This window comes from Micropterus salmoides, unplaced genomic scaffold (assembly GCF_014851395.1).
Source record: "Micropterus salmoides isolate LMB-PRFRI ecotype aquatic unplaced genomic scaffold, ASM1485139v1 Ms_hic_scaffold_12, whole genome shotgun sequence".
Taxonomy (NCBI): domain Eukaryota; kingdom Metazoa; phylum Chordata; class Actinopteri; order Centrarchiformes; family Centrarchidae; genus Micropterus; species Micropterus salmoides.
The window spans coordinates 34,622,972-34,646,521 of record NW_024040263.1 but is presented as its reverse complement, the minus strand read 5'-3'; the positions used below and the strand labels follow the sequence as shown (position 1 = coordinate 34,646,521).

Sequence of the window (23,550 nt, the reverse complement as noted above, 5' to 3'; positions counted from 1 at the left end):
AATGTTTCTGGTGTTGTGGACAGAAAGTAAATGTTCCACAAAAGTGCAGTTAATGAAAACTGAGCAAAGACTTTTAGAGGAAGACGACTCCTCCCTCAGAGAGGGAAATCAAACATCCATCACAGCTCTCTGCTACATGCTCAGACAGCCTTCAACAATTTACCAAGTAAAACTAGAACAGTATCCGCATCAAAATGTACTTAAAGTACCAAAAGTAGCAGCACTCGTCCTGCAGAATGGCCCATTTCAGAATAATATGTATTGTTTATTTTAATTGTTAGTGCATTTATTAGTTCATCACTTTAATTAAAACTAATTAAAGATTAGAACTTTATCTGCTCGGAAGGTGGTGAATTTCCCCCTGCAGATTTTATCCTCATCTATAATAACACATGATGATTCATCTGTTCACTGTGTTTTGCTGAATCTACAAAGTTACTTGTAACTAAAGTTATCAGATGAATGTAGTGGAAGTGTAAAGTAGCAGAAAATGAAATTCTGTACTTGAGAAACCTCCAGAAGGTAAACTGGTGTTCGAACTACAGACATATTAGTAGAGCCACAGGTGTCATTTACAGTTGCCGTTACACGTTTGAACATGTCCCCTTCACTTTGAAAGCATTTGTTCAAAATGTTCTGAAAAATAGATTACAAGAAAAATGAAAATGCTTTGAGAAGGTTTCTTTGCACAATACGAGAACATGCAATGTAAATGTAGAAGCAACAAATGTGCAATAAAAGTAACTTTCACTGAAAAGCACGCTCCTGATCACTGCATTGTATTCCCTGACATGTTTCTATTTTGAATATTCCTTTTTTTAAATAAATAAAGACATTTCCACTATGAATTGATGCAGAAAATGTCTCCAGAATGCAGAAGTGTTTAACACCCATGTGTCATTTACACTGGGGGACATGTCCCCACCACTTTTTTAAAGCATAGTTTGTTCTGAAATGCAGCTTGCAGGTAAATATCAAATGAAAATGCCTTTAGAAAGATTTATTTGTACATAAGGAAAACATGCAACGCAATTAAAATATAAAAGTCACAAATGTGCATTGTTAAAAAAACAAGCTGCTGATTCTAAAATGCAGCAGCAGTCAGTAACTTTAACAACTTGTTGCCACAGTTTCTTTTTGGCCAAGTTTTCCGCTCTCTCCCTGTGAACATGACAAAAGAGGAGGAGAAACTAAACCAGGCCTCAGCAGGGACGCTGTTACAGGAGAAACAGATCTGAGAGCTGCTCTCACTCACATTCTGTCAGATTTAGACATTTTGAAATGTCTCCTGCTTCCTGAATTCTGTGTTTCCTTTTAAAAACATTTCCACCATAAATTGGTGCAGAAACTTTCACCGGGATGCAGGAAATGAAGTGTTTAAAGATCAAATTTTCCTGGTGGAGGCCCCCCAGAGCCCCGATCATGTATCTCAGCATTGAGGAAATCTTTAAAACACTGTTTAAGGATGTTTTTGTCTCGTTCTCGTGAACCTGATATCGTGATGTCTCACTGAGCTAAGTGTCTCTTCACACCCCTAATCTGAGCCCCTCGACCCCCCTCTTATATATTTCAGCATTTCTATTTCTTCAAAATGCTGTTAAAATATCTCCACTTTCTCATGAACCCATTATTGTGCATCGTCAGCTAAGTGTGTCCACTTCAATAAAACACAATAACCAGGTTTCATAAAATCCCTTCAGAGTGCAGCTCCCTGTGGCAGAGAAAGGATTTCTACTTCCTGCTCAGATGCTAAGAGTCTGAAACGTCCATGTTCCTGACGTCAGTGCTGACAAACACAGTTTCCTCACTGGACTTTGCCTCCTGAAGGTTAATCAGTCTGCAGGATTTAATCAGGCGCTGATGCAAGTCTTTACAGGATGTTACGCTTTGATAATCACTTCGTACAGCAGAACCTGTGAAGGCTGCAAATGATTCTCCGTCAACGGAACATGATGCAATGTCATGGGAACGTTTCCTGTTGGCTGGGACCATGCGGCCTGACTGAGTCTCTGTTGTGTAGTCTACTGGCTGACTCGAGGACCCGCGGCTCTTGATGGACACAGCTGGGTTCAGGTCCAGGAGAGCTTCTGATCTGTAATGTAGTCTGGAGTTTGCTTTATCAACAGCATCCTGTGGAGCCCCTGCAGGTTTGAGGAGTGGACCCCAAAATGTGCTGTCAGTCTGGAAAACGCTGCTGAAATAAATCTGTTTTTATTCAACATGATGCTTTAATGTTTATATCTTTATAATAAAACCTGCCACAGTGTGAGTCCAGTATAAACCATCCAAACAGACCGGTTTTAGCCAGTTTACCCTTGTAACTCTGACGCTGGTGCAATGTCACCATTTAATTTGCTGAGAACATAAGGTAAGCTAACATCAAGTCAAAGTTATGTGAATATAATAATAAATATTGACCAGTCAAAGCGCCTGATTGCCTCTTCAGCCGGAGCTCGTCTGAGTTTGACAGTAAATGCAAGGCGCTCTGCCACCTCTGTGTCACACCTGCTGTTTAATTTGAGAAGGGTCATTTTCTAAGATGTTAGTTTTGTGAACTCGGGGACTTTGAAGTGTTCTGGCTGCAGGAGGGTCGAGGCGAGAGGAGACACAGGAAGACTAAGGAAGGCGATGTACCAGGTCATCCTCGGACCCAAACCTACTGTGTTCGCAGCAGGTCCGTCCTTAGGCTTTTGATGCTGGTCTGGTTTCTTTGACCCAGGTAAAGGCGTTTGGAAAGTGTTTGACAGTGAGAGTGCATGAACATCAGTAGTGGGTTTTCTGAACCTCCAGGTCAAAGACAAGGCTGCTCTATGTCTCTGATGTTAGACGCAGTTTCTGTTGAACCAATGTTCCACAATATTCTTTCCTTTAGTGATGGTCCGCTTTTTCCTGATTTGAACCCGTTTATTCTGCAGGGCTCGCTGTTCCAGAGTCCAGGTTAGGGTCAAAGGGTGATTTAAAGTTTTACTTCCTACTACTTGGCTTTTAATTGATTTCTAGCATTTAGTTGTTCTTGTTCTTTTTTATGCTGTCTATGGAAAGGTCAAAGTGCGAAATAAATTATTATTATTATATATTATGAAGATGTGAACTGGTTAGAAACTTTTTGGTAAAATCTCGGCTGAAAAATTGACGAAGCAGCGAACACCGTGTCCCGATATCTGGACTACAGGATTGGTCATTTAATAGTGTCTCCCACAATTTAGACTCTTTTATCCAAAGCGTCTTACACGTCAGAGGTCGCACACCTCTGGGGTTCAGTGTCTGGTAGATGCGTTACAGAGGGGGGATTGAACCAAACCAAAGTCATGTGTCTTATCCGCTGTTCCATCACCACCCCTTCCTAAGGCAACATAGTCCACTCCCAACTTGTCCCACGCTTGGACGAGCGTTCAAGTCTTGACTTTAGCCTCTCAAAATGAAACGTGGTTAATGTTGTGAAACAGCCACAGGTTGGTCAGGTTTAGGAAAAGATCATGGTTTGGGTTTGGGTTAATATAGGGTGACCAGATGTCCCCGGTTTCCGGGGTAACGTTATCGCCCTGTATCTTCACGTCTACAGCTGCTTTTATCTGGATCAAACAGATAACGTCTAAATAAACATCACTTTATGTCCCTGGTGATAGCAAAGGTAAAGGTAGAGTTTGTGAAACTCTAACGTTCTTTAACAGAATAATTACAATTGTGGATAATCACAAAAAGTGTTTATAGCGTGATCAGGCCGGACATTTAGTGATTATAGGCAACAACAGAAGCCTGTTGCTGCTGATGGGTTTTATGTTTGGTAGGCGTGTGTCTAAGATCCTTGTTTATATTTGGAACAGACTGCAGCCTATAATTAACAGGACTTACTGCTGAGTTATCTATAAAAGAAAACCATGATCTCTTCTTATCCTTTCTATTATTTAACTTGCTGTGTACCGACCAATCCAGTCCTTTTTACCTGTTGAAATACCTTTAAATGGCCAAAAAGATGCATTGTTCTCCTTGCCAGAAAGTGACTGCAGCCTCTGTTGACTGAAATGGGGAGAAGTTGTGTTAGTAACATGCAATAATGGGATGAGGTTGCATACAGAGGGAGAGAAAGTAGAGGAGAGAGGAGCTCAGTGCATCATGGGAAATCCCCCGGCAGTCTAGGCCTATAGCAGCATAACTAAGGGATGGTTCAGGACTACCTGAGCCAGCCCTAACTATAAGCTTTATCAAAGAGGAAAGTCTTAAGCCTACTCTTAAATGTGGAGATGGTGTCTGCCTCCTGAACCCAAACTGGAACCTGGTTCCACAGGAGAGGAGCTTGATAGCTGAACGCTCTGGCTCCTAGTCTACTTTTGGAGACTCTAGGAACCACAAGTAACGCTGCATTCTGGGAGCGCAGTGCTCTGGTGGGGTAGTAAGGTACTATGAGCTCTTTAAGATAAGATGGTGCCTGACCATTAAGAGCTTTGTAGGTAAGAAGAATGATTTTAAATTCTATTCTGGATTTTACTGGAAGCCAATGCAGAGAAGCTAAAACAGGAGAAATATGATCTCTTTTCCTGGTTCCTGTCAGAACACGTGCTGCAGCATTCTGGGTCAAGGCAAGTTTATTTGTACAGCACATTTCAACAACAAGGCAATTCAAAGTGCTTTCCATTAAACATAACAGCAATTGAAATCCAATTTTAAAAAGATTGAAATAAAACAGGGTTGAACAGGACAGTACGATATTGATCTACAGCCTCACATTTGACTTAATTAAAGGCAGTAAAGTCTTCAGTCTTGATTTAAAAGAACTGACAGTTTCAGCAGACCTGCAGTTATCTGGGAGTTTGTTCCAGATATACGGAGCATAATAACTGAACGCTGCTTCTCCTTGTTTAGATTTGACTCTGGGGACAGAAAGCAGACCTGGTCCCAGACGACCTGAGAGGTCTGGATGGTTCATAACGAAGCAGAAGATCAGAAATGTATTTTGGCCCTAAACCATTTAGTGCTTTATAAACTAACAGCAGGATTTTGAAATCAATTCTTTGACATACAGGAAGCCAATGTAAAGACCTCAGAACTGGAGTGATGTGATCCACTTTTTGGTCTTAGTGAGGACTCGAGCAGCAGCGTTCTGAATCAGCTGCAGCTGTCTGATGGATTTCTTAGGGAGCCTGTAAGGACTCTGTTACAGTAGTCGAGTCGACTGAAGATAAATGCATGGATAAGCTTTTCCAGGTCCTGCTGACCAGCTGAAGAGTCTTAATGGACTTATTCGAGCAGCCGGATAATAAAGAACTGCAGTAATCCAGCCTAGAAGTAACAAATGCACGGACGAGTCTTTCCGCATTATTGTGAGACAGGATGTTTCTGATTTTGGAAATGTTATGTTGGTCCTCGTAGTTTGTTTGAAGTAAGTGTAACCGGCCCTGAGTTGTACTGCATGGTCCTGACACAAACTACAGGAAGCGGACACATGGGTGCGTCTCGTAAGGCGTCAGGGAGGGAGGTTTACTCCCTGCACCGTTACATGAGAGTTAAAGGATATGGCTTGGAGAAGTAGCTTAGATGTAGTAAACTACTATTTTTTTATTTTTTTGCTGTAACTTAGCTTCAGGGTCGAGAAGCTTCATTTAAATGTGGAGTAAGTGGTTAGATCACTACATTTTAGGTAGTTTCCTAGTAGTTTTACCGTCTGGGGGGCTTGAAATAAGCTCAGGTGAAAACACTTCCGAGACTGAACCCCCACACGGGGTTTGATCCGCCCGGTCTTCTGGACACCCTCTCAGACCACGTCCTTCTTACACCTTCACCGCTCCCCTCCTACATGCATTAATCCGTACGTTCCACATTTTTCCTGAACCTCTAAATTAGATGCTGTTGTGGTTATTTATAAGAAAGGTTCTTTATGTTTAAATTGAGACAGTTTCACGTGGACACAGATTTATTGGTCCTCTTCTAGTATGGTAACTTTTTGTTCCACTGCCTGGTTTGTTACATTATTACTGAATAAATAAGAGAGCCAACATGTGCAGTGAGACTTCTGGACAGCAGCAAAATGCCACGACGATGACGTGCGATCTGCAAACTGTTCCCGTCAGGCAGGCGGTGCAGGGCGCCATCCCTCTGAACCCAACTGGGCCCGCAGATCACTTGTGCCAACCAGGACTGCACCGCTGAATCAGCAGTGAAACGAAACCAACCGAACCTCTGGGTGTGAACCTTACTGTATTATGTCGAGCGCTCTGGTGACGTTTCTGTTTGGTGTTAGTCTGAAGATCGCTGAATGGCACGCACATTACCAAAAAGATAATAAATCTATGTCTTTAAATATAATTGGCTGGGAGCTAACTGAATCTCTGTGAACTAAAGCGCAGGACTGCAGCCGGCAGGATGAAGCTACAGAGAACCTCCTGATCTCCCTCTGTGAGCAGGTAAAACACGAGCAATACGCAGCAGTTTGCAGAAGAAACCTGAACATGCTTTGTGTCTCAGTGGGAACAGACTGTTATTGGATACATCTCTTTGGCCAACCAAACCAGTCCGACTCGTTGGCTTAAGAGTTTTAAGCCATTTCCCTGCAGCCCTTTGCTCTGTCAGAGGAAAGACAGAGTATCTCAGCTGTGAGCGATGTTGGCGTCAACATCCTGGAAGACGTCCCTGCTGGAATAAAACCCTCGACAACCCGGTGACTTCAAACCTTCAGATTTATTGTGTCTTTAAATGTAGAAAACAGATTCAGATTTAAATTCAACACAGAATCAAAATGTGATCGTGGAAGAGAAAAGAGATTTAATTTGTACCCTTCAGAGACCAGATTACATTTCCCATCTTATTTGAGTAAAGTTATTTCAATGCTTTAATTTTAAAATGTCAGATTTTACTAACATCTATTTATCTGAAGGATTCAGATTCAGAGCTCATTGTAGAAAGCAAATGTGCCAAAATAGATAACATGTGAAATAACAAAATCCCTTAAATGACTTTAATATGCGTGATAAAATGAGCGAAAAGAAACAAGGAAGAAAAACTTTTTTTTTCTTCTAGTGACAAACACAGTGAGATTTTATGATTAAACTAAAAAATAAAATACAATTTATGGCAGAAATAAAAACCCAAATCAAACCGCAACCGAGCTTCAATAAAACCAAAACATTTTCATTTTAGAAAGAATTTTTGTCAACTCTCAATATCAATAAAAAAGTGACAAGTTCAAATGTTCGTGTTGTTCAGCCACTCGGATCTTTTCTCTGGATAGAACAAACTGCAGGTCACTGACTGAACGCTCAGATGATCTCTATTTATATCTTACAAAATGATGTAAACCTTGATTTTATATGTATATAGTTTTTTATTTTAACAGCAATTTAACGAAGTCAGAAATCAGGCAGGAAGTAATAAATCATGTTAATGATCTGAAATCTGAATTATGCTTAGTTAGATTGTTAATTGATAATCAGCAGCTGATGTTCAAGCCACAGATCACCATCAGATGTATTTCAGTAAAGCTGCTCACTTGATACATTTTTAATGACTGTGGTGAAAACTGTTAATTAGAAAACATTTCAGTCACTCAAACAAAAACATTATTTGTGATTTGAAGATTTCTGATAAAAATGTTTCAGTTCAGTGTTTTTTCCTTTTTGTAAAATCCAAATGATGTTCCACCTTAATAACAGCATTAAATATTTATTTTAACTCCCTAGCAAACAGAGGCGGAGGTCACGTGTCAAACTGACCAGCTAGTGAACATCTGAACATTTAGTGAAGCTCTTCCTCTTGACTGCAGCCAGTTAGCTTAGCTTAGCATAAAGAGTGGAAACAGCTCGCCTGGCTCCATCCAAAGGGAACAGATTCCACCTCCCAGCAGTGCTAAAGCTCCCGATTAACACGTTATATCTGCTTTATTTAATCAGCACAAAATCCAAAGTGACATCTTATCATTTTACAGGGAGGGTTATGTGCCGGACTATTTCCAAGAAAGCAGTCATTCCATGTCGTTAGTGTCAGACTGCAGAACTATCACAGGCCTATTGGTTTTACTTTGGCAGCTACTTCCTGTAATTACAGATTTCAGTTCAATTTCATTATTATGAGTAAATTAAACGCAACCGATCAGCTTTACAGTAAATTCATGCGGAGGTGAATCATCTTCTGTTATGGAGTAAAAAAACTCAAATAATGTTGAGTGCAACAACTTTAAGGCACGTTCAGTGACGGCGAGTGCTCAGTGAGATGCAGTCTGACATAGTAGACTTAGTAAATCCTCTTGTTGGGTCGTCTCTGGAGTCCACAGCTAATGTCGACCTACAGTTAGCAGCTCAGTCCTGATCTTGCTCCCCCGTCCACACCAGCGTTTTACCAGCGTATCAGAGTTGATCTCTGTCTATATTAAAATGAAAACGCCGTTCACGTACACTGGGCAGGCGCGTGCCGGTGTAAACAGGAAGCAGATGGTCTGTTCCGTAGTTTGGCGAAAGAATAAAGTTCTACAGACGAAGAAGCAGATTTTATTTTGCATGGACCGATAACGAGCTGGGACTGTTACTGAATGGAACACGGGAGTTCATTTCAGCGGCCGCCGTGAGAATCTTTAGTCTGACATCTGTTTCAACTATTACTGTGAATCCTGATGGTAAACGTTTTCATTTTAAACTGCAAATGTTCTGTGTGAGAACGCAAAGCCCGACAGACGAAGGTTTGCCAAACGGTCAGCGTACCTAAAATGTGTTTCTTCTGAAGGCTGATGTGAAACTGTCCGTGTGACGGGACGGAGGTTGTGAGGTGCTGTGTCTCCAACAGCAGCACTGCAGCAGTGTGTTCTGCTGTACTGTAATCACACGACCGCTTATGGTTTTTAAATCCTCTGTTAATATGATGAAGCGTTAAGAAAGGCCACAATCTCAGTCTTTCTCATCCTGGATCTGCACAGGCAGGACTTCAGACAGGGACTGCAGGGCTGCAAAGACTCTCAGCCCATCTTCCTTAAATTTGTCCCGTAAAAGAAGTGTTCACTGTCGTTCAACCACAACCTTACAACAACTTCCTGTTTCATAAACCGGACGTAGCCGAGAGAAATAATCACAACAGCCTGAAACAAGCTCTGCTTAGTAACCAAAGGAGATAAAGACGTCCGGGCTCCTGAGAGCAGACTGACTTCAAAATAAAACTCACGTCTTGAGAGGGCTGGACAATAAAACAATAACAATAATTATCTCAATATAATTTTCTTCAATAACAATAGAAAAAATGTCCAATAAATATTCAATAAATGTGATTTTATTTACTAGAATCATACACGAATTAGGACTTAATTTTACTTTTATCATAAATATTTTGAATGTTCTCAGATTTGTGATGTGATCCACTGTTTGGCATCAACACTCATCACTGTTTGTTCTGGTCATAAAGAAAAGTTTAAACCACAATTAACCATCAGATTTCTTCAACTTTCCCTCAGCAGCAAAAATCAGCCTTTAAACTTGAGAAAAAAGTTAGAGAAAAAACTATTTGTAAAAAAACTATTCGTACTTATCGTGATAATTATTGATATGAAACTTTTTATCGTGATAACATTTTTGGCCGTATCGTCCGGCCCTACGTCTTGATATGCACGGCTAGATGTGATTTCTGGAGCTCCGACACTAACAAATCTCTTTGTATTGAGGTAGAAAACACACTCAGGTTGCAGCTTCTCATTTACAGCCGGATCGCTTTCACGGATGAAATGACAAACGCAGCTGGAGGCAGATTGGGTCAGCTCAAGCTGTTTTGCTTTTACTGCTGAAATAAAACCTGGTTGTTCTCTGAAAACTGTCCGAATCAAAGTCAAAGTTCATCTGTGAGGAGGAAAATGTTGTCGAAGCCCTCGTTTTAGTAAGGTCTGGGTGAACAAACCTGTTAATAATATCAAGCTTTTCATCAAATCCTTGGAACAGCACGGTGGACAGCATCTGATGATACCAGGCAGTAGAATAAATCCAGCAGAGAAGCACACGACCCCTCGGCTGAACGGCAAACCTGACGGTCGGGAGAACTGATTAAAGACGTTCTCCAGCAGCGACGATGACGCCGCGCAGAGTTACAAACTAACTGAAAACAGCATTTCATTCCAATCAGGTCTTTTAGTGAACCTGCTACACAAAGTAACACAGTGTCTACACAGTCTGCACAAAGTCAAGCATGCATGTTAGCATAGCAACAGCAGCTTCAGTCCTCCATCTGTGTGCACACAGGAGGCGTTCAGGCACAGCACTGAGTGTGGGTCAGCTAGGATTTGGCACTGCTCTGAGCCCAACACACAATCACTGTAGTTACGTGCGTAAAAAAGAACTCCATGTCGCAGCCTGTGTAGACAGCTGACTAGGCTGAAAAACTTCTCCTCTGCAAAAAGGCCGGAATTTCCAAACATTACAATTAAAAGAACTTTTCGGATTACATTTTAAGGGCCTGACGACTTTTCAACTGCAAATCACCAAACCGATCACCCACCGTGTGAAGAGTCCAGAGGGTGACGTGGCAGAAAAGAAAAGTAGGACCAAGTCAGAAGGAGCCCCGTTAAGTCCCGTCCTCAGAGGAGTTTAGGCCTGGGCGGGTTGGCCCTGACCGAGGAATAGGCCCCGATGTGGGTGATGAGGTTGGGTTCCACGCTGTGAGACCTTTCCCCAGGGATCGTCCTCGCCATCTGATACAGAACCATGTCTTTGGCGTTCCCCTTGACACAGAAGGAGCCGTCCAGATACTCAGCCACCCTCAGCGAGGCGTTGCCCGGGAACAGCATGGCCGGCGTGCAGCACTCCGTGGCCGGGGAGACGGCGTAGAGCTGCGGGGAGAACCTCCGCGCCTCCAGGAGGTAGTGCCGCCCCAGCAGCTCCGCCACAGCCATGAAGTAGAGGGTGAAGAAGAGAAGGTGGCCGGCCGACAGCGTGAAGGAGAAAGCGCAGGGGTTCCAGTAAGGGAAGGTGAGGAGGAGGGCCGTCGCCCCAACCAGCCCGAGTCCCACCCACTCCAGGATGCGGTATGGCTCGGGGTTCCAGTAGCGCTGCAGCCTCTCAGGGTGATACAGCTTTATGTAAAGAGTCTGGAGGGCAAACCGCCGAGACAACAGGTCCTTTATGACCGTGAAAAAGTCCTCCGTCGGCAAAGCGTCGTCCTCCAGGACCACCATGTTTCTGGGCCTCACCAGCTGCCATCCCTTGCGGAGACAAAAGACGTAATCCCTCTTCTCCCTCTCGAAGGTGTTTAATTGTTCCCTGTTCCTCAGCTGCTCCCGAGGGGAACGCCGGATCACCTTGAAGTGGGACTCCAGCAGCTTGGCGTCCTGGTTTTCCTGGGGACCGCTTTCCACGTCGCAGACCAACACCTCTGCACACCGCCGCTCCCCACAGCCTCCCAGAATGGCGCTCAGCTGCCGCATCACCTGGAGCAGGTAGTGGAAGTCCCGCCCCTCGTTTCGCCTGGCAGTCACCACGGTGACCAGCAGCTCAGGATGTTGGGCGACGTCCCTGAACTTGGCAGACACCGCCGCTGCCGTGGAGGTGCTCTGAAAGAAGTGCAGAGCGTCCTGGCCTCGGTGGAGGCTTTCCCGCAGGACCCCCTCACTCATGGAGTCCAGGTACATGGACCTGATGAAGAAGTACGAGTAGAGCAGCCGATGGCAGCAGAGAGGGAGGAGGACGCCGAACGTGATGACGGACAGGACGAGGGCTTGGGTGACGGTGCTGGACCATCGCAAGCGCTGGCTGAAGAACGCTTTCCATCGAGGCATTGGTGGAACAGCCGGCTGGAAGCCCACAGCAGCAAAATGAACTCTGCTCAGGAGGGTTCAGGTCAACAATGAAGCGTCCCAGCATGCAGCGGTGAAACCCGATGAATCCGCGGGGAACTGATAGCTCTGTGGAAAAGGTGTTGGCACGTCTTCTTGTAAACCGAGAGGAGCTGGCCGTCTGCAGGGAGAGGAACAATTCAACAATTCATCACATGGAAATATTCTTTTCCCTCCTAAATTCAGCCTGAAGGTTTAGAGTGTTAGAGAATCTAAAATAAAGTTACTGAACAAACAGCATGAGAGCGTGAAGCGAGAACGATGTCGGTCCTAAAACTGAACTGAAATGGCCGTGTGGAGATTGATTACTGGTCTCTGTGAAGAGAGATTTGTTCCTTTTGTAAGGCTTCAGCAGGAAGTGAACATTTTATCCCACATGAGTCGTTTAACTCATCAGCTGAACTCCACGTTTACCATATGGACAAAAGTACTGGGACACCTACACATCACTTGTATGACCTCCCATTGTAAATGTATAGGCAGTAATATGGAGCCGGTCGAACAGCTTCCACTTCACTGGGACGGGTTTCTGCAGGATTTTGGAGTCTGTCTGTGGGAGTGGTTCCCCGTTCATAAAGAAAAACATTTGTGAGGTCACACACTGATGTTGGACGAGAGAGCAGGGCTGAAAAATTACATTGATAATTATCAGGATAAATGTCAAATCGTTTATTTCAGGTTTAAAGGCTGATTTTTGCTCGAGTGAAAGTTAATTTTTATATTAATTTATATATTATAGAAAAAATAATGACTAATGATAAATGATTAAATAAAACCTACACATACTTCAATTTTAACCATCACATGAGTATTTTTTCATGTTTGACTTGAATTGTATGGAATATTGTCCAAGAGTTTGAGATGAACGGACATCAGTTAGTTAAAAAGCAGTTATGAAATACTTCTGGTAGGCTGTGATTTTTAACCATACATTTATACATGAGGATTCTGTACGTGATGGGTACTGATGTTGAAAATGGATAAAATATTTAATTTCTTGAACAGAGGAGCTGATGGTTCAGTTTCCAATCTTAAAAACCTTTTTTGGATTTAAACAGTCAACGTGTTGTTTCCAAGGAAGATTTTCATCTACTGATACACCCAAACATTTTTGCTTGGTTGATTTCAACATTGTTAATAAAACAATTTAGCATCCTGCTTTGAATACACCGATTTCTGGTGGAAATGTTTTCACTCATATAAAAAGGGAAACACAGAATTCAGGTGAGAATTAAAAATATAACAGAATACAGGCTAACATGGGGTGAGACGCCCCCCCCCACGTAACTATAACAAAAAACACAATGTCACAATTGTTCTCTCAACATTTCTTCTGGCTGCCGCTCGACTGACTGAACTAAATATTTCCTGTGTTTCATCACAATGTTTGAAGTTATCTGATCAAAGCCACGCTGACCTGAGTCGATATTTTTGTCATTTAAAATAAGCTGTAATTTTTTACATTGTGTTAAATGTTTATATATACTGACATTAAGGGGAGCCTGAAGATAAGTTTGTTTAGAGAGAAAGATTTTTATAATTTTTGGTTAAATGCTAGATTAGTATGTTTGGTGCCCCCCCCATGGTTGATGGTTGATGGTTTATAAGTTAGATGTTATTTAGACTCTGGATGGACCGTCAGCCAACCAGCAGCTTCACTATCAGAAAGTCTGAGGTTAGAAGCTCACATATGTTCATGTGCATATTTTACCTCAGACTAATGAAGTTCCAGCAGCATCACTGTTTAAAAGTCTGAGAAATAAATTTACAGGAAAGCTGATACCATCATCATTTCTACAACAGAGCTAGCTGTACTTTATTTTATCTGTAATTTGCACCTATTAAAGTAATTTCACACCATGGGGGGGTACTTTAATTTGTTAACTGTAGCTATATATAAATTAATTAATTACCCTAAGCATGGCCATTTCCAAGATACAAACCCTATAGCTTGAGCTTGCAGTAATAATTAGTTTTACTTTTATGGACAATGCACATTTATTCCTTCTATACTTACATCGCATGTTTTCTTACTGCACAAACGAGCATTTTCATTTCTTGTTGCTATTTTCAGGAATCTTTGAACACGTTGTGTTTTTAAATCATGTCCATTTCCCTGAACAAAGTCCACACCAAGAAAAAACAGCCCAACAACCGGGGTGTCCCAGTACTTTTGTCCATTTAGTGGGTCTCGCGGCCAGGATCGGAGACCCTCCACAGTCCACCTGGACTCCCCTGGGCGGCTGTTGCTTTAAGGTGACCTTTGATCCACAGTAGTGAGATCACTTCACGTGCGATTTTGTTTCAATAAAAATGTGAAAATCTGACCTACTGGTTTCAGCGACAGGACCTGACCGCGAGAGACCAGGACGTCCTCAGGACGCTGAAGGACAGAGTCTACATTATTCCAGCCGCCTGAACTAATAAAGTGAATAACTGCAGACACACCTTCTGAATCCTCCTCAGATTAGACACACAAACACCTGGATGCGGTCCCCCGTTCGCTTTTAGTGACGGCGCTTTTTATTTTTAGTAGCCTGCTCCGTTTCCGGTGTCACGGTGCGCTACAGTGTGTCCGCTGAGATAGCGGATCCAAAGATCACCGTTCACCTGAAGAAAGAGTGCGGCGGTAGTTGGCAGCAGGCTGCCCGACAGGCTGCCCGACAGGCCGGGGAAACTTTACAGATGCACAGCCGACAGTCTGAGGGAGAGAAAAGCCGAGAGCTGGAGGAGGAGGAGGAGGAGGAGGTGGAGGAGGAGGAGGAGGTGCTGCTGCTGCTGCCGCCGCCATGTCCTCACAGCTACGGTACTACACCGCCGTAATGCAGCGAGTACAGGCGCAGGGACTGAGCTCCCGGCCAGCAGGGGCCGCTGCGGGCCCTCAGAGAGGAAAGGAAGGGTGAAGCCAGCTGAAATGGGCCAAAAAAGGTTGGAGCTTTATGGCCTCTAACATTTTGCAGCCAATCACAAGTACTGATCTTGCATTCACTGGTTCACATGTAAAAATGGGTTTTGATTTCTTTCCACAGCCTACATGAGAAAGATCCTTTGGAAAAAGAGCTTGACACAGTAAATTTCACTCATCACTAACGCAATTACAAGTAAGCAAAGTTAAACATTTATGAAATCTGTTTTTTCAGGCACTTTCAAATAAAAATAGTCCAAGATTTTTGTGAAAATAGTCCTTTTAGGTACTTTTTAAACTCGCTAAAACATCTCAGGTAAAATGGGCCAGAGGCAACATGCTGACACTCAAACTCTCATAATTACAAAGCAATTGTACTTTTACAAATAAATCTGGGAGAGACCCATGCCAGTTTATAAAAATATCTTTAGATCTCATGCAGAGCTTGTTAGATGGTCTGACTCCAGCCTACATCACTTTTTGGTTTTCAGTAGCAGTGGTGAGGCCCTGGTGGTGGGAATTACAGCTCTTTGACAGATCGGATCTGTTGGCCCGGCCTCCCAATCCAGCTGGAGCAAATGAAAGAAATCTATTTTGGAAGAGATAAATGAAAAAGTCTTACCCCATCTTACGCTACGCTTCGTTTACATGTCAGAAGCAGATTCATAGGGATTTTGCATTAATGTGGGAGAAAAGGTTTATAAAACTCAAAATAAGTACTTTATAATACGTTTATTATTAATTATTATTATTAATTCTAATGGCAAATGTAAACTCAGCAGTAAAAAACCCAACTTTGTACTTTTTCTCCGTGAACTTGAGCATTATGTCAATTTAATTTCTAAATCCAGCAACAAAGGGCGAAAACTGTCAACATATGGTGCTCTTAATATCTCAGATCAAGTTTTTATTATTTCCGTCGTCTTATATATTTGGGTACTGTTCTGTTTACTTCTTTATGTCCCATATAGTCTACATTTTGGCTCTTCATTTAGTACCACCTCACTGCCTGAGTTAATGTGCCAGAGTTTTCATCTTATTGGTGGTTACAAGTTGGATATGTCAACTGTGCTGCGGAGGTTATTTTGGAAATGTAATATTACAGATTATAAGTTTCACTATTATTACATTTTAAATAGCTTACTATTTCTATTACTTATCAAATTAATTTAACTTATTACATTTAAGTCTTTATTTCTAATGAATGTTTGATCATTTTCAAAGGCAGCTTGAGAGGCAGGTTAACTGGCAGACGCTGCAAATTTAAACCTGAGAACCAATCAGAACAGCTTTGAACTTTAACAGCTGTGGCTGGAAATGTCAAATCAGAACATTGTGCACATGCAAAATGCTTTTTACAGAAAATATTCAGATGTTACCCCCAATGTGATCATGAACATTTTCATGAGTAACTGTAATTTCATTAAACATTGTTCCTCAGTATTGTAAGGGATTACAGTTACATTAGTTTAATTTAATAACTTAACTAAATTACATATAACTAATATGGTTTTGTTTGTCCACAGATTGGGGTGATATACAGAAAGGAGCTGCTTCATGGAGCCACGTCGGGCCCCAAATAGGGCTGGGCGATATGGCAAAAGAAAATGTAATCAGGATAAACAACCCATTGTTTCTGATTGCCTACCTGTGTGGCTGTGTGGAAATAAATGTTATGTTATTAGTTTCAACATGTTTTGTTTCTCCTTTGCTAGTTAACTCAGCTGTTAGAGTAATTAGTTTATGGATATTAATATAGACGTGTCATTTAATGCCCCTGTTTACCACTAGGTGGTGCACTTTGTTTTCTGATGTGAATGTATTCTGTCTGTCTACCTGACTGCTTATGGATGACTAGTGCTCTTAAATATTATTGGTGTTTGTTTACTACGGTCAATTACTAAAGTACTTCGTTCTGTTATGAATATTTTAACCTGAGAAAAAACCCATGTACAGGATGGGGAATATTCTGTTATGCATGTGACTTAAACCTTATTATTTATCCAACGAAGGTTAAAAATCAAGGGCAACTGGACTTGGTTGAAGATTGAGGTTGAAGGTTCAACCAAGTCCAGTTGCCCTTGACTTTAACCTTCGTTGGATAACTATGACCTGGATGACTGAGAATCTTCATTGACATCTTATTATTTATATTTGTTGTATTTCTGCAGAACCACATGTTACAGTCAGTTTACATGTCCTGTGCTCTGCTGTCATTCTAACCGATGTACCGGAGTGAAGGCTCCTGAGTGAAAGTTAATGTGGTTTTAAACTTTTCTTTCTGGTCAGAACAAACACTTGATGCCAAACAGAGGATCAATTCACACATCTGACGCAGAACATTCAGAACTTTCATCTGTTTTCAGTCCCTTTTCCTCAACATCCATCCATCCATCCATCCTGACATCGGGTGAAAGGCGGGGTCCACCCTGGACAGGTCGCCAGTCCATCGCAGGGCCACACAGAGACAAACAACCAGTCACACTCACACCTAAGGACAATTTAGGGTCACCAGTTAACCCAGTGTGCATGTCTCTGGACAGTGGGAGGAAAGAACCCACGCAGACACGGGAACGACATGCAGACTCCACACAGAAGTTTATTTTATTCATGTCATCAGTGCAGCGTCACATCTGTCTGCACAACACTTTCTCTTCAGGCAGCCAAAATTATATTTTAAATTCACCAACATCGTATGTGGGATTCAGGGCTCAATTCTAATGGGATAAAAACACAAGTTGTCTCTCGCCATTGACTACCGTACATCCTTTTTCTGAAATAAGGTCCCGTGGGGACAAAGGACTTAGGCTCTCTATTAGACAACTCCTGGGAAGCCCGCTATTTGATGGATTGTGTTTGCTTCTGTCGGATTACGGGAGGTGTTGTTGGGAAGTTGATGAAACGCGTGACAATGTGTGGAGCCGAGATGTTTATTTTGTTGAGGAAAAAGGGACTCAAAAAAGATTCAACTTAATTTTACTCGTGCAGATTTGTTGAAAACAGATTTTATCATAATAGTTCTGAATGTTCTGCGGTAGATCTGTGAAGTGAAGAATTGATCCTCTGTTTGGCATAAAGTGTTTGTTCTGACCAGAAAGAAAAGTTTAAAACCACAATTAACTTTCACTCAGGAGCAAAAATCAGCCTTTAAACTCGATAGAAGTGATAATTTAACATTTATCCCAATAACTATAAGTATCAAATGATATGGAATTTTTTATGGCGATAACATTTTTCTAGTATAAATAGTATTTTAGCTTTGAAAATGTTAAAGGAGACTGGGGGAGCCAGGTTGATGGGCCTGATGCAGCTGCAACATTAATATCTAGTATTGCTTAAATTTGTCAGTAGAGTAGATGGCATCTGTGTCGCCAGGTCATTTTTAATGAATTTTAAATTAATATTATGACTTTATTCTCATTATATTGCAATTTTATTCTGGTGATATTATGACTTTAGCTAAAAAATATTATTCTGCAAATGTGAGAGAACACAGATCTGTGGGAGAGATTCTGAATGTGCATAAAGAGCAAAGAACCTTCTGAAACACAGGAGCTATTAAAGTCCAGGAGTTAGATAACTGAATTAAAATGAATTGATTTATCGTTGAGGTGAAAAGTTGCCGCATGCACATTTAAAGACTTTACTTCAATCATGCCTGCATGTGTGCTGACTCAGCAGGGATGAAATTAAATGAGAAAAGTTGATCTACATATCTGACAGCAATACAGAAGGCTTGAGAGCCTTACTGCGTTATATTACATTTTATATTCTGAATTGTCACCAGGATCACCTGAATTTTGTGTTTCCTTTTATATAAATAAAGATATTTCCTCAATAATTTGGTGCAGAAAAATTCACCAAAATGCAGGAAATGAAGTGTTTCTAGCCCAATCTTTTGAGAAATGTATTATGTACTGATTATTCATAATTAAAATGTAGCTCAATATTTTCTAGGTAAAGTCAGTTTAAGGTTTAGTTTCACAAATGGCATAAGAAGGTAGCAACAGAAAAGGAGACGGTTGATGGAGTTTGTGGGTCATTTACTGTTGCTTTATAGACCTACTTTAGGTAGGTGTGGGGGTGAAAACAGGTGAAAGATTTCTAAGCCCTCATTGTTTCAAGAGCCTGGAAACGCCCCTGGTAGATGGTGGATCATAAGCCAGTAACAGCACAGTTGAACCAAATCCAGTACCAGCACAGACCCAGTCGAAACGTCTTTAGCGGGTCACACAGACCCAGGTGAAACACAGGCACAGCCAGAGGTCTACAGGCAGCAGCAGTCCTAACAGACTTCATGAGGACTAGTAGAGGTAGTAGTGAGAGCACTGCAGTGTCGGGTGTGACTGTGCACAAGTGGCTCACAAGTCAGATAGGAGGGGCCCGTGCCAAAATTCTTCAATGAAATGACAACGCCAAGATTAATGAGCTAAGCAAGGGAAGCTGGTGAGGCAACCACCAAACATTTACGTGGGGGGGGTGAGGGGGCCTGTGCCCCAGTAGAGCTTTATCTGTAGCAACGCCCCTGCTCATGACAACAGGTGGCGTTGTCGGCCTATTTAAACAGTAGAGCCTAACCCTCTAAAAATATGTGACAGTGTCATATAAACCAGTTACAGAGCCTCTCTTTGCCGTCAGTGTTACGCAATGCTTTAATAAAGAATATCAGTGTGTGTGTGTGTGTGTGTGTGTGTGTGTGTGTTATCTTTGTGATTATTATGCCTGGTTCTTGTTAGAGATGAATTCACTGTAATTCTGCAGATAAAACTCCAGTAAAGTTTTAGTCAGTGGTCTTTTATCATGAAATGCAGTAACAGTCTAATGTCCAGATGAAAACATGAAACACTGACGCACGTTTCAAAAACCTCCACGATGAAAGCCAGTGACGTTTTTCACTACTACAATTCTGATGATAATCTCTACAGTGCAGGGGTGGGAGAAGTGTTCAGATCCTGTACTTAAGTAAAAGTAGTAATATCAGCCTGAGAAATTACTCCACTACAAGGAAAAGTCCTGCATTCAAAAGTTCGTATTATTGGCACAGCGTAGTGCAGTAAATGTTCCCTGCGAGCGTTTCGCTATTATGTTTTTGAGTCCACCGCTCACACTGTAAATATTTGATATCTTTTCATGTGACAACACTGAATAAATAGCACTTTGCTCCGATGTAAAGTAGTGTGCAGCTTGTAGAACAGTGTAAACTCGTATCTTAGTTCCTAGTTCGGTGTCTTGGCTCTTAGTCTTGTACCTTAGTTCATGTCTGTAGTGTTCACTCCTGGACGTCTGTGTTTTTTGCCCATGTCTGCTGAGTTCTGTTTTATCTTTGCTTCAGTCTGTGTTCCTTGTTGTTGTTGTTAGTGTATTCGTGTCTGGATTAGTTTGTTGTTTTTAATTAATTTAAAGTTACTACTTACTTTGATACGGTCCACGTTTAGTTTTCAACAACTTGTGTTCTGTCTGTTCCCCCCCAGTAATCTGCCTGCCAGCCAGTCTCTCTGTTTTCCCCTTCTGACTCTCTGCCTGCCTCGTCAGTCCTGATCCGGGTCACCTGTGTTGCTCCCGCCCTGCTCGTTAGCCCCTGTGTTTATATGTTTGGTCATTCCTGGTCTGGTCCTTGTTGTTGAGTGTTCTGTCCTGTCCCTGCCTTTGCTTACCTCAGTTTGGATTTCCTGTTGTTTGGACTTTGCCGTGTACCAGCGAGAGCCTGTTTAGTTGTTGGTTTAAATAGCCCACCTGCACTGCATCCTGCTTTTGTGTCTTGCGTTTGGGTCCTAACCTGCCTCTGCACTCAGCCAACTCTGACATAATCAGATATTTACAAAAACGTGAGGGGTGTACTCGCTTGTGAGATACTGTACGTACGTAGAGAGATAATTTATTCATCCCCGCTGGGAAACTGCAGTGTCATAGTTTGCATCGGTTTCAATAACTAAAATAGACACAGTTAAAGTCACAACACGTTCACATACATACATAAAACACACAAGGTATGCGGCAAACGGGCACGAGGAAGGAGCTGGAGGAGGAAGCTCGTGCAGAGGAAGTGTTCTCCATCATTTTGAGCAGTTTGTGCTACAGGATAAATATTCCTGCTGCACTGATGTGGATGCTACATTTTACTGCTATAAATGTTTTAACTACTTTATAGTTTATGTGTCTGCAGCATCGCTGTCCTGACAGAGAACTTCTCATGGGCTCAGATAAACAGCCCTGTTTCCAGCTAATCTAAGGCCAGTTTTAATAGTTTATTTAGATTTAAGAAGTAGGATCATTATCTCAAAATTTCATCCTTCAGTTTATCAGAAAAATTCGGAGATGCATGTACAGGAAAGGTAAGAAAGACTGTAATCTTGATAGATGTCAGATAAATGTGGTGGAGTAAAAAGTTCAATATTGGAATTGAATCCCTCTTGACGGGTTATCATACATAACCAGAAATAGATTGGACCAATACCCTTATACCTGGAAACCACTTTTAAATAGTATTGAGTATGTTTATACTGTTTTATATGTTTATGAATATATCAGTTGGGAATTGTGATCAGACGGTGAATCCACACTGTGTGCACTGAGCTGTCTCTTTGTTATGCTTTGTTTCTGTGTAATGGAGAACTATAAAGTAGCATAAAATGAAAATACACAAGTAAAGTGCAAGAACCAAATTGGTACTTACAGTATTTGAATAAATGTACTTAGTTACAGTGAGGAGTATTTAAGTATTATAAGTATTTGATACACTGCTGATTTTGCAGGTTTTCCTACTTCCAAAGCATGTAGAGGTCTGTAATTTTTATCATAGGTACACTTCAACTGTGAGAGACGGAATCTTAAACAAATCCAGAAAATCACATTGGATGATTTTTAAATAATTTGCATTTTATTGCATGACATAAGTATTTGATACATCAGAAAAGCAGAACTTAATATTTGGTATACAGAAACCTTTGTTTGCAGTTACAGAGATCAGACGTTTCCTGTAGTTCTTGACCAGGTTTGCACAGGCTGCAGCAGGGATTTTGGCCCACTCCTCCATACAGACCTTCTCCAGATCCTTCAGGTTTCGGGGCTGTCGCTGGGCAATACGGACTTTCAGCTCCCTCCAAAGATTTTCTATTGGCTAGGCCACTCCAGGACCTTGAGATGCTTCTTACGGAGCCACTCCTTAGTTGCCCTGGCTGTGTGTTTCGGATCGTTGTCATGCTGGAAACCCAGCCACGACCCATCTTCAGTCCTCTTACTGAGGGAAGGAGGTTGTTGGCTAAGATCTCGTGATACATGACCCCATCCATCCTCCCCTCAATACGGTGCAGTCGTCCTGTCCCCTTTGCAGAAAAGCATCCCCAAAGAATGATGTTTCCACCTCCATGCTTCACGGTTGGGATGGTGTTCAAACACGGCGAGTGGAGTTTAGACCATAAAGCTCTATTTTTGTCTCATCAGACCACATGACCTTCTCCCATTCCTCCTCTGGATCATCCAGATGGTCATTGGCAAACTTCAGACGGGCCTGGACATGCGCTGGCTTGAGCAGGGGGACCTTTCGTGCGCTGCAGGATTTTAATCCATGACGGCGTAGTGTGTTACTAATGGTTTTCTTTGAGACTGTGGTCCCAGCTCTCTTCAGGTCATTGACCAGGTCCTGCCGTGTAGTTCTGGGCTGATCCCTCCCCTTCCTCATGATCATTGATGCCCCACGAGGTGAGATCTTGCATGGAGCCCCAGACTGCTTGCCTATTGTCCTGTAGGCCATCCCAGCCTTGTGCAGGTCCACAATTCTATCCCTGATGTCCTTACACAGCTCTCTGGTCTTGGCCAGGTAACATGAGTTCAAACAGGTGCAGTTAATACAGGTAATGAGTGGAGAACAGGAGGGCTTCTTAAAGAAGAACTAACAGGTCTTACTTGTTGGCAGGTGATCAAATACTTATGTCATGCAATAAAATGCAAATTAATGATTTAAAAATCATCCAATGTGATTTTCTGGATTTTTGTTTAGATTCCGTCTCTCACAGTTGAAGTGTACCTATAATAAAAATTACAGACCTCTACATGCTTTGTAAGTAGGAAAACCTGCAAAATCAGCAGTGTATCAAATACTTGTTCTCCCCACTGTATATTCCACCACTGCTACAGTGTTAGAGCGGATGACACACTGAGGCTGCATGTGTACAGAGAGTCTAGCATCAATGTAAACGGCCCCCGAGTTGTACAGCACGGCCCTGACTCGAGCCGGCGACCTCTTAATTGCGTTTACACCTTGTAGAAGAATATTACACAATGCAAACTGTTGTGGAAATTGTATCTCGCTGGTGAGGGATCAAGCATATAACTGAGTAACAACCAACCGTTGTCTTTGAAGAATTTATTAACAAAAGAGAATAAACAGAGAAGTACTACAACACTTATACTGCTGGTCCAGAGACCTGCTGCCCAGGGCGGCAAAGGGATATATCATCATTTGCACAGTCCAGGTTTCTGTGTTTTGGAGAACAGAGATCCTGAACAGAGTTAAATAGTGTTATGTGGGTTATAATGTTATAAAAGTTGCTGGTGGGATTACTGCAGCCATAAATGTCCTCTGGATTAAATGGCACTGTCACTTTAAGAGTTCTACATGGGACGGCTCGCGCGAGAGGGGCGAGTTTCCAAACAGAAGTGTTGGGTCCCACGGTGCTGATTCCTGACAACTGATCGCCGTGTGTGTGTATCTTTGCCACGGGGGGAAGAGACTCTGACAAACGGCGAATTTAAATATTTCCCCTTCAGTTTATGAACTAAGTGCATTGTGTGGCCAAGTGAATGTATTTATTTATATTTGTTTGTTTGTCTCTGTTTAGAAAGGCCACTACTGTTGTCT

The 23,550-nt window shown here is 42.1% G+C and overlaps 1 protein-coding gene and 1 long non-coding RNA gene across 7 annotated transcripts; one reads left to right on the top strand and one right to left on the bottom strand.

Annotated features, from left to right (window-relative positions):
• Positions 1-6,653: 6,653 nt before the first annotated feature.
• Positions 6,654-20,129, bottom strand: pgap4 (post-GPI attachment to proteins GalNAc transferase 4). Of its 6 annotated transcripts, none has more exons than XM_038714800.1 (2): positions 20,108-20,129; positions 6,654-11,909 (listed from the first exon to the last, which is right to left on the bottom strand). In XM_038714800.1, the coding sequence occupies exon 2, from the start codon at positions 11,729-11,731 to the stop codon at positions 10,535-10,537; it is 1,197 nt and encodes a 398-aa protein (XP_038570728.1). In that variant the 5' UTR covers positions 11,732-11,909; positions 20,108-20,129; the 3' UTR covers positions 6,654-10,534. The 6 variants fall into 6 exon arrangements, with proteins under 6 accessions (XP_038570728.1, XP_038570727.1, XP_038570724.1 ...); XM_038714799.1 differs by lacking the exon at positions 20,108-20,129 and adding an exon at positions 14,399-14,533; XM_038714796.1 differs by lacking the exon at positions 20,108-20,129 and adding an exon at positions 14,237-14,375.
• LOC119899982 lies at positions 14,577-16,384 on the top strand. Its single transcript, XR_005443968.1, has 3 exons — positions 14,577-14,716; positions 14,818-14,889; positions 16,220-16,384. It is a non-coding gene; the product is annotated as an uncharacterized LOC119899982 (long non-coding RNA).
• Positions 20,130-23,550: the final 3,421 nt, after the last annotated feature.

Coding starts and splice junctions, on each gene's coding strand:
- pgap4 (XM_038714800.1), bottom strand. CDS start 11,731: ATGCCTCGATGGAAAGCGTTCTTCAGCCAGCGCTTGCGATGGTCCAGC.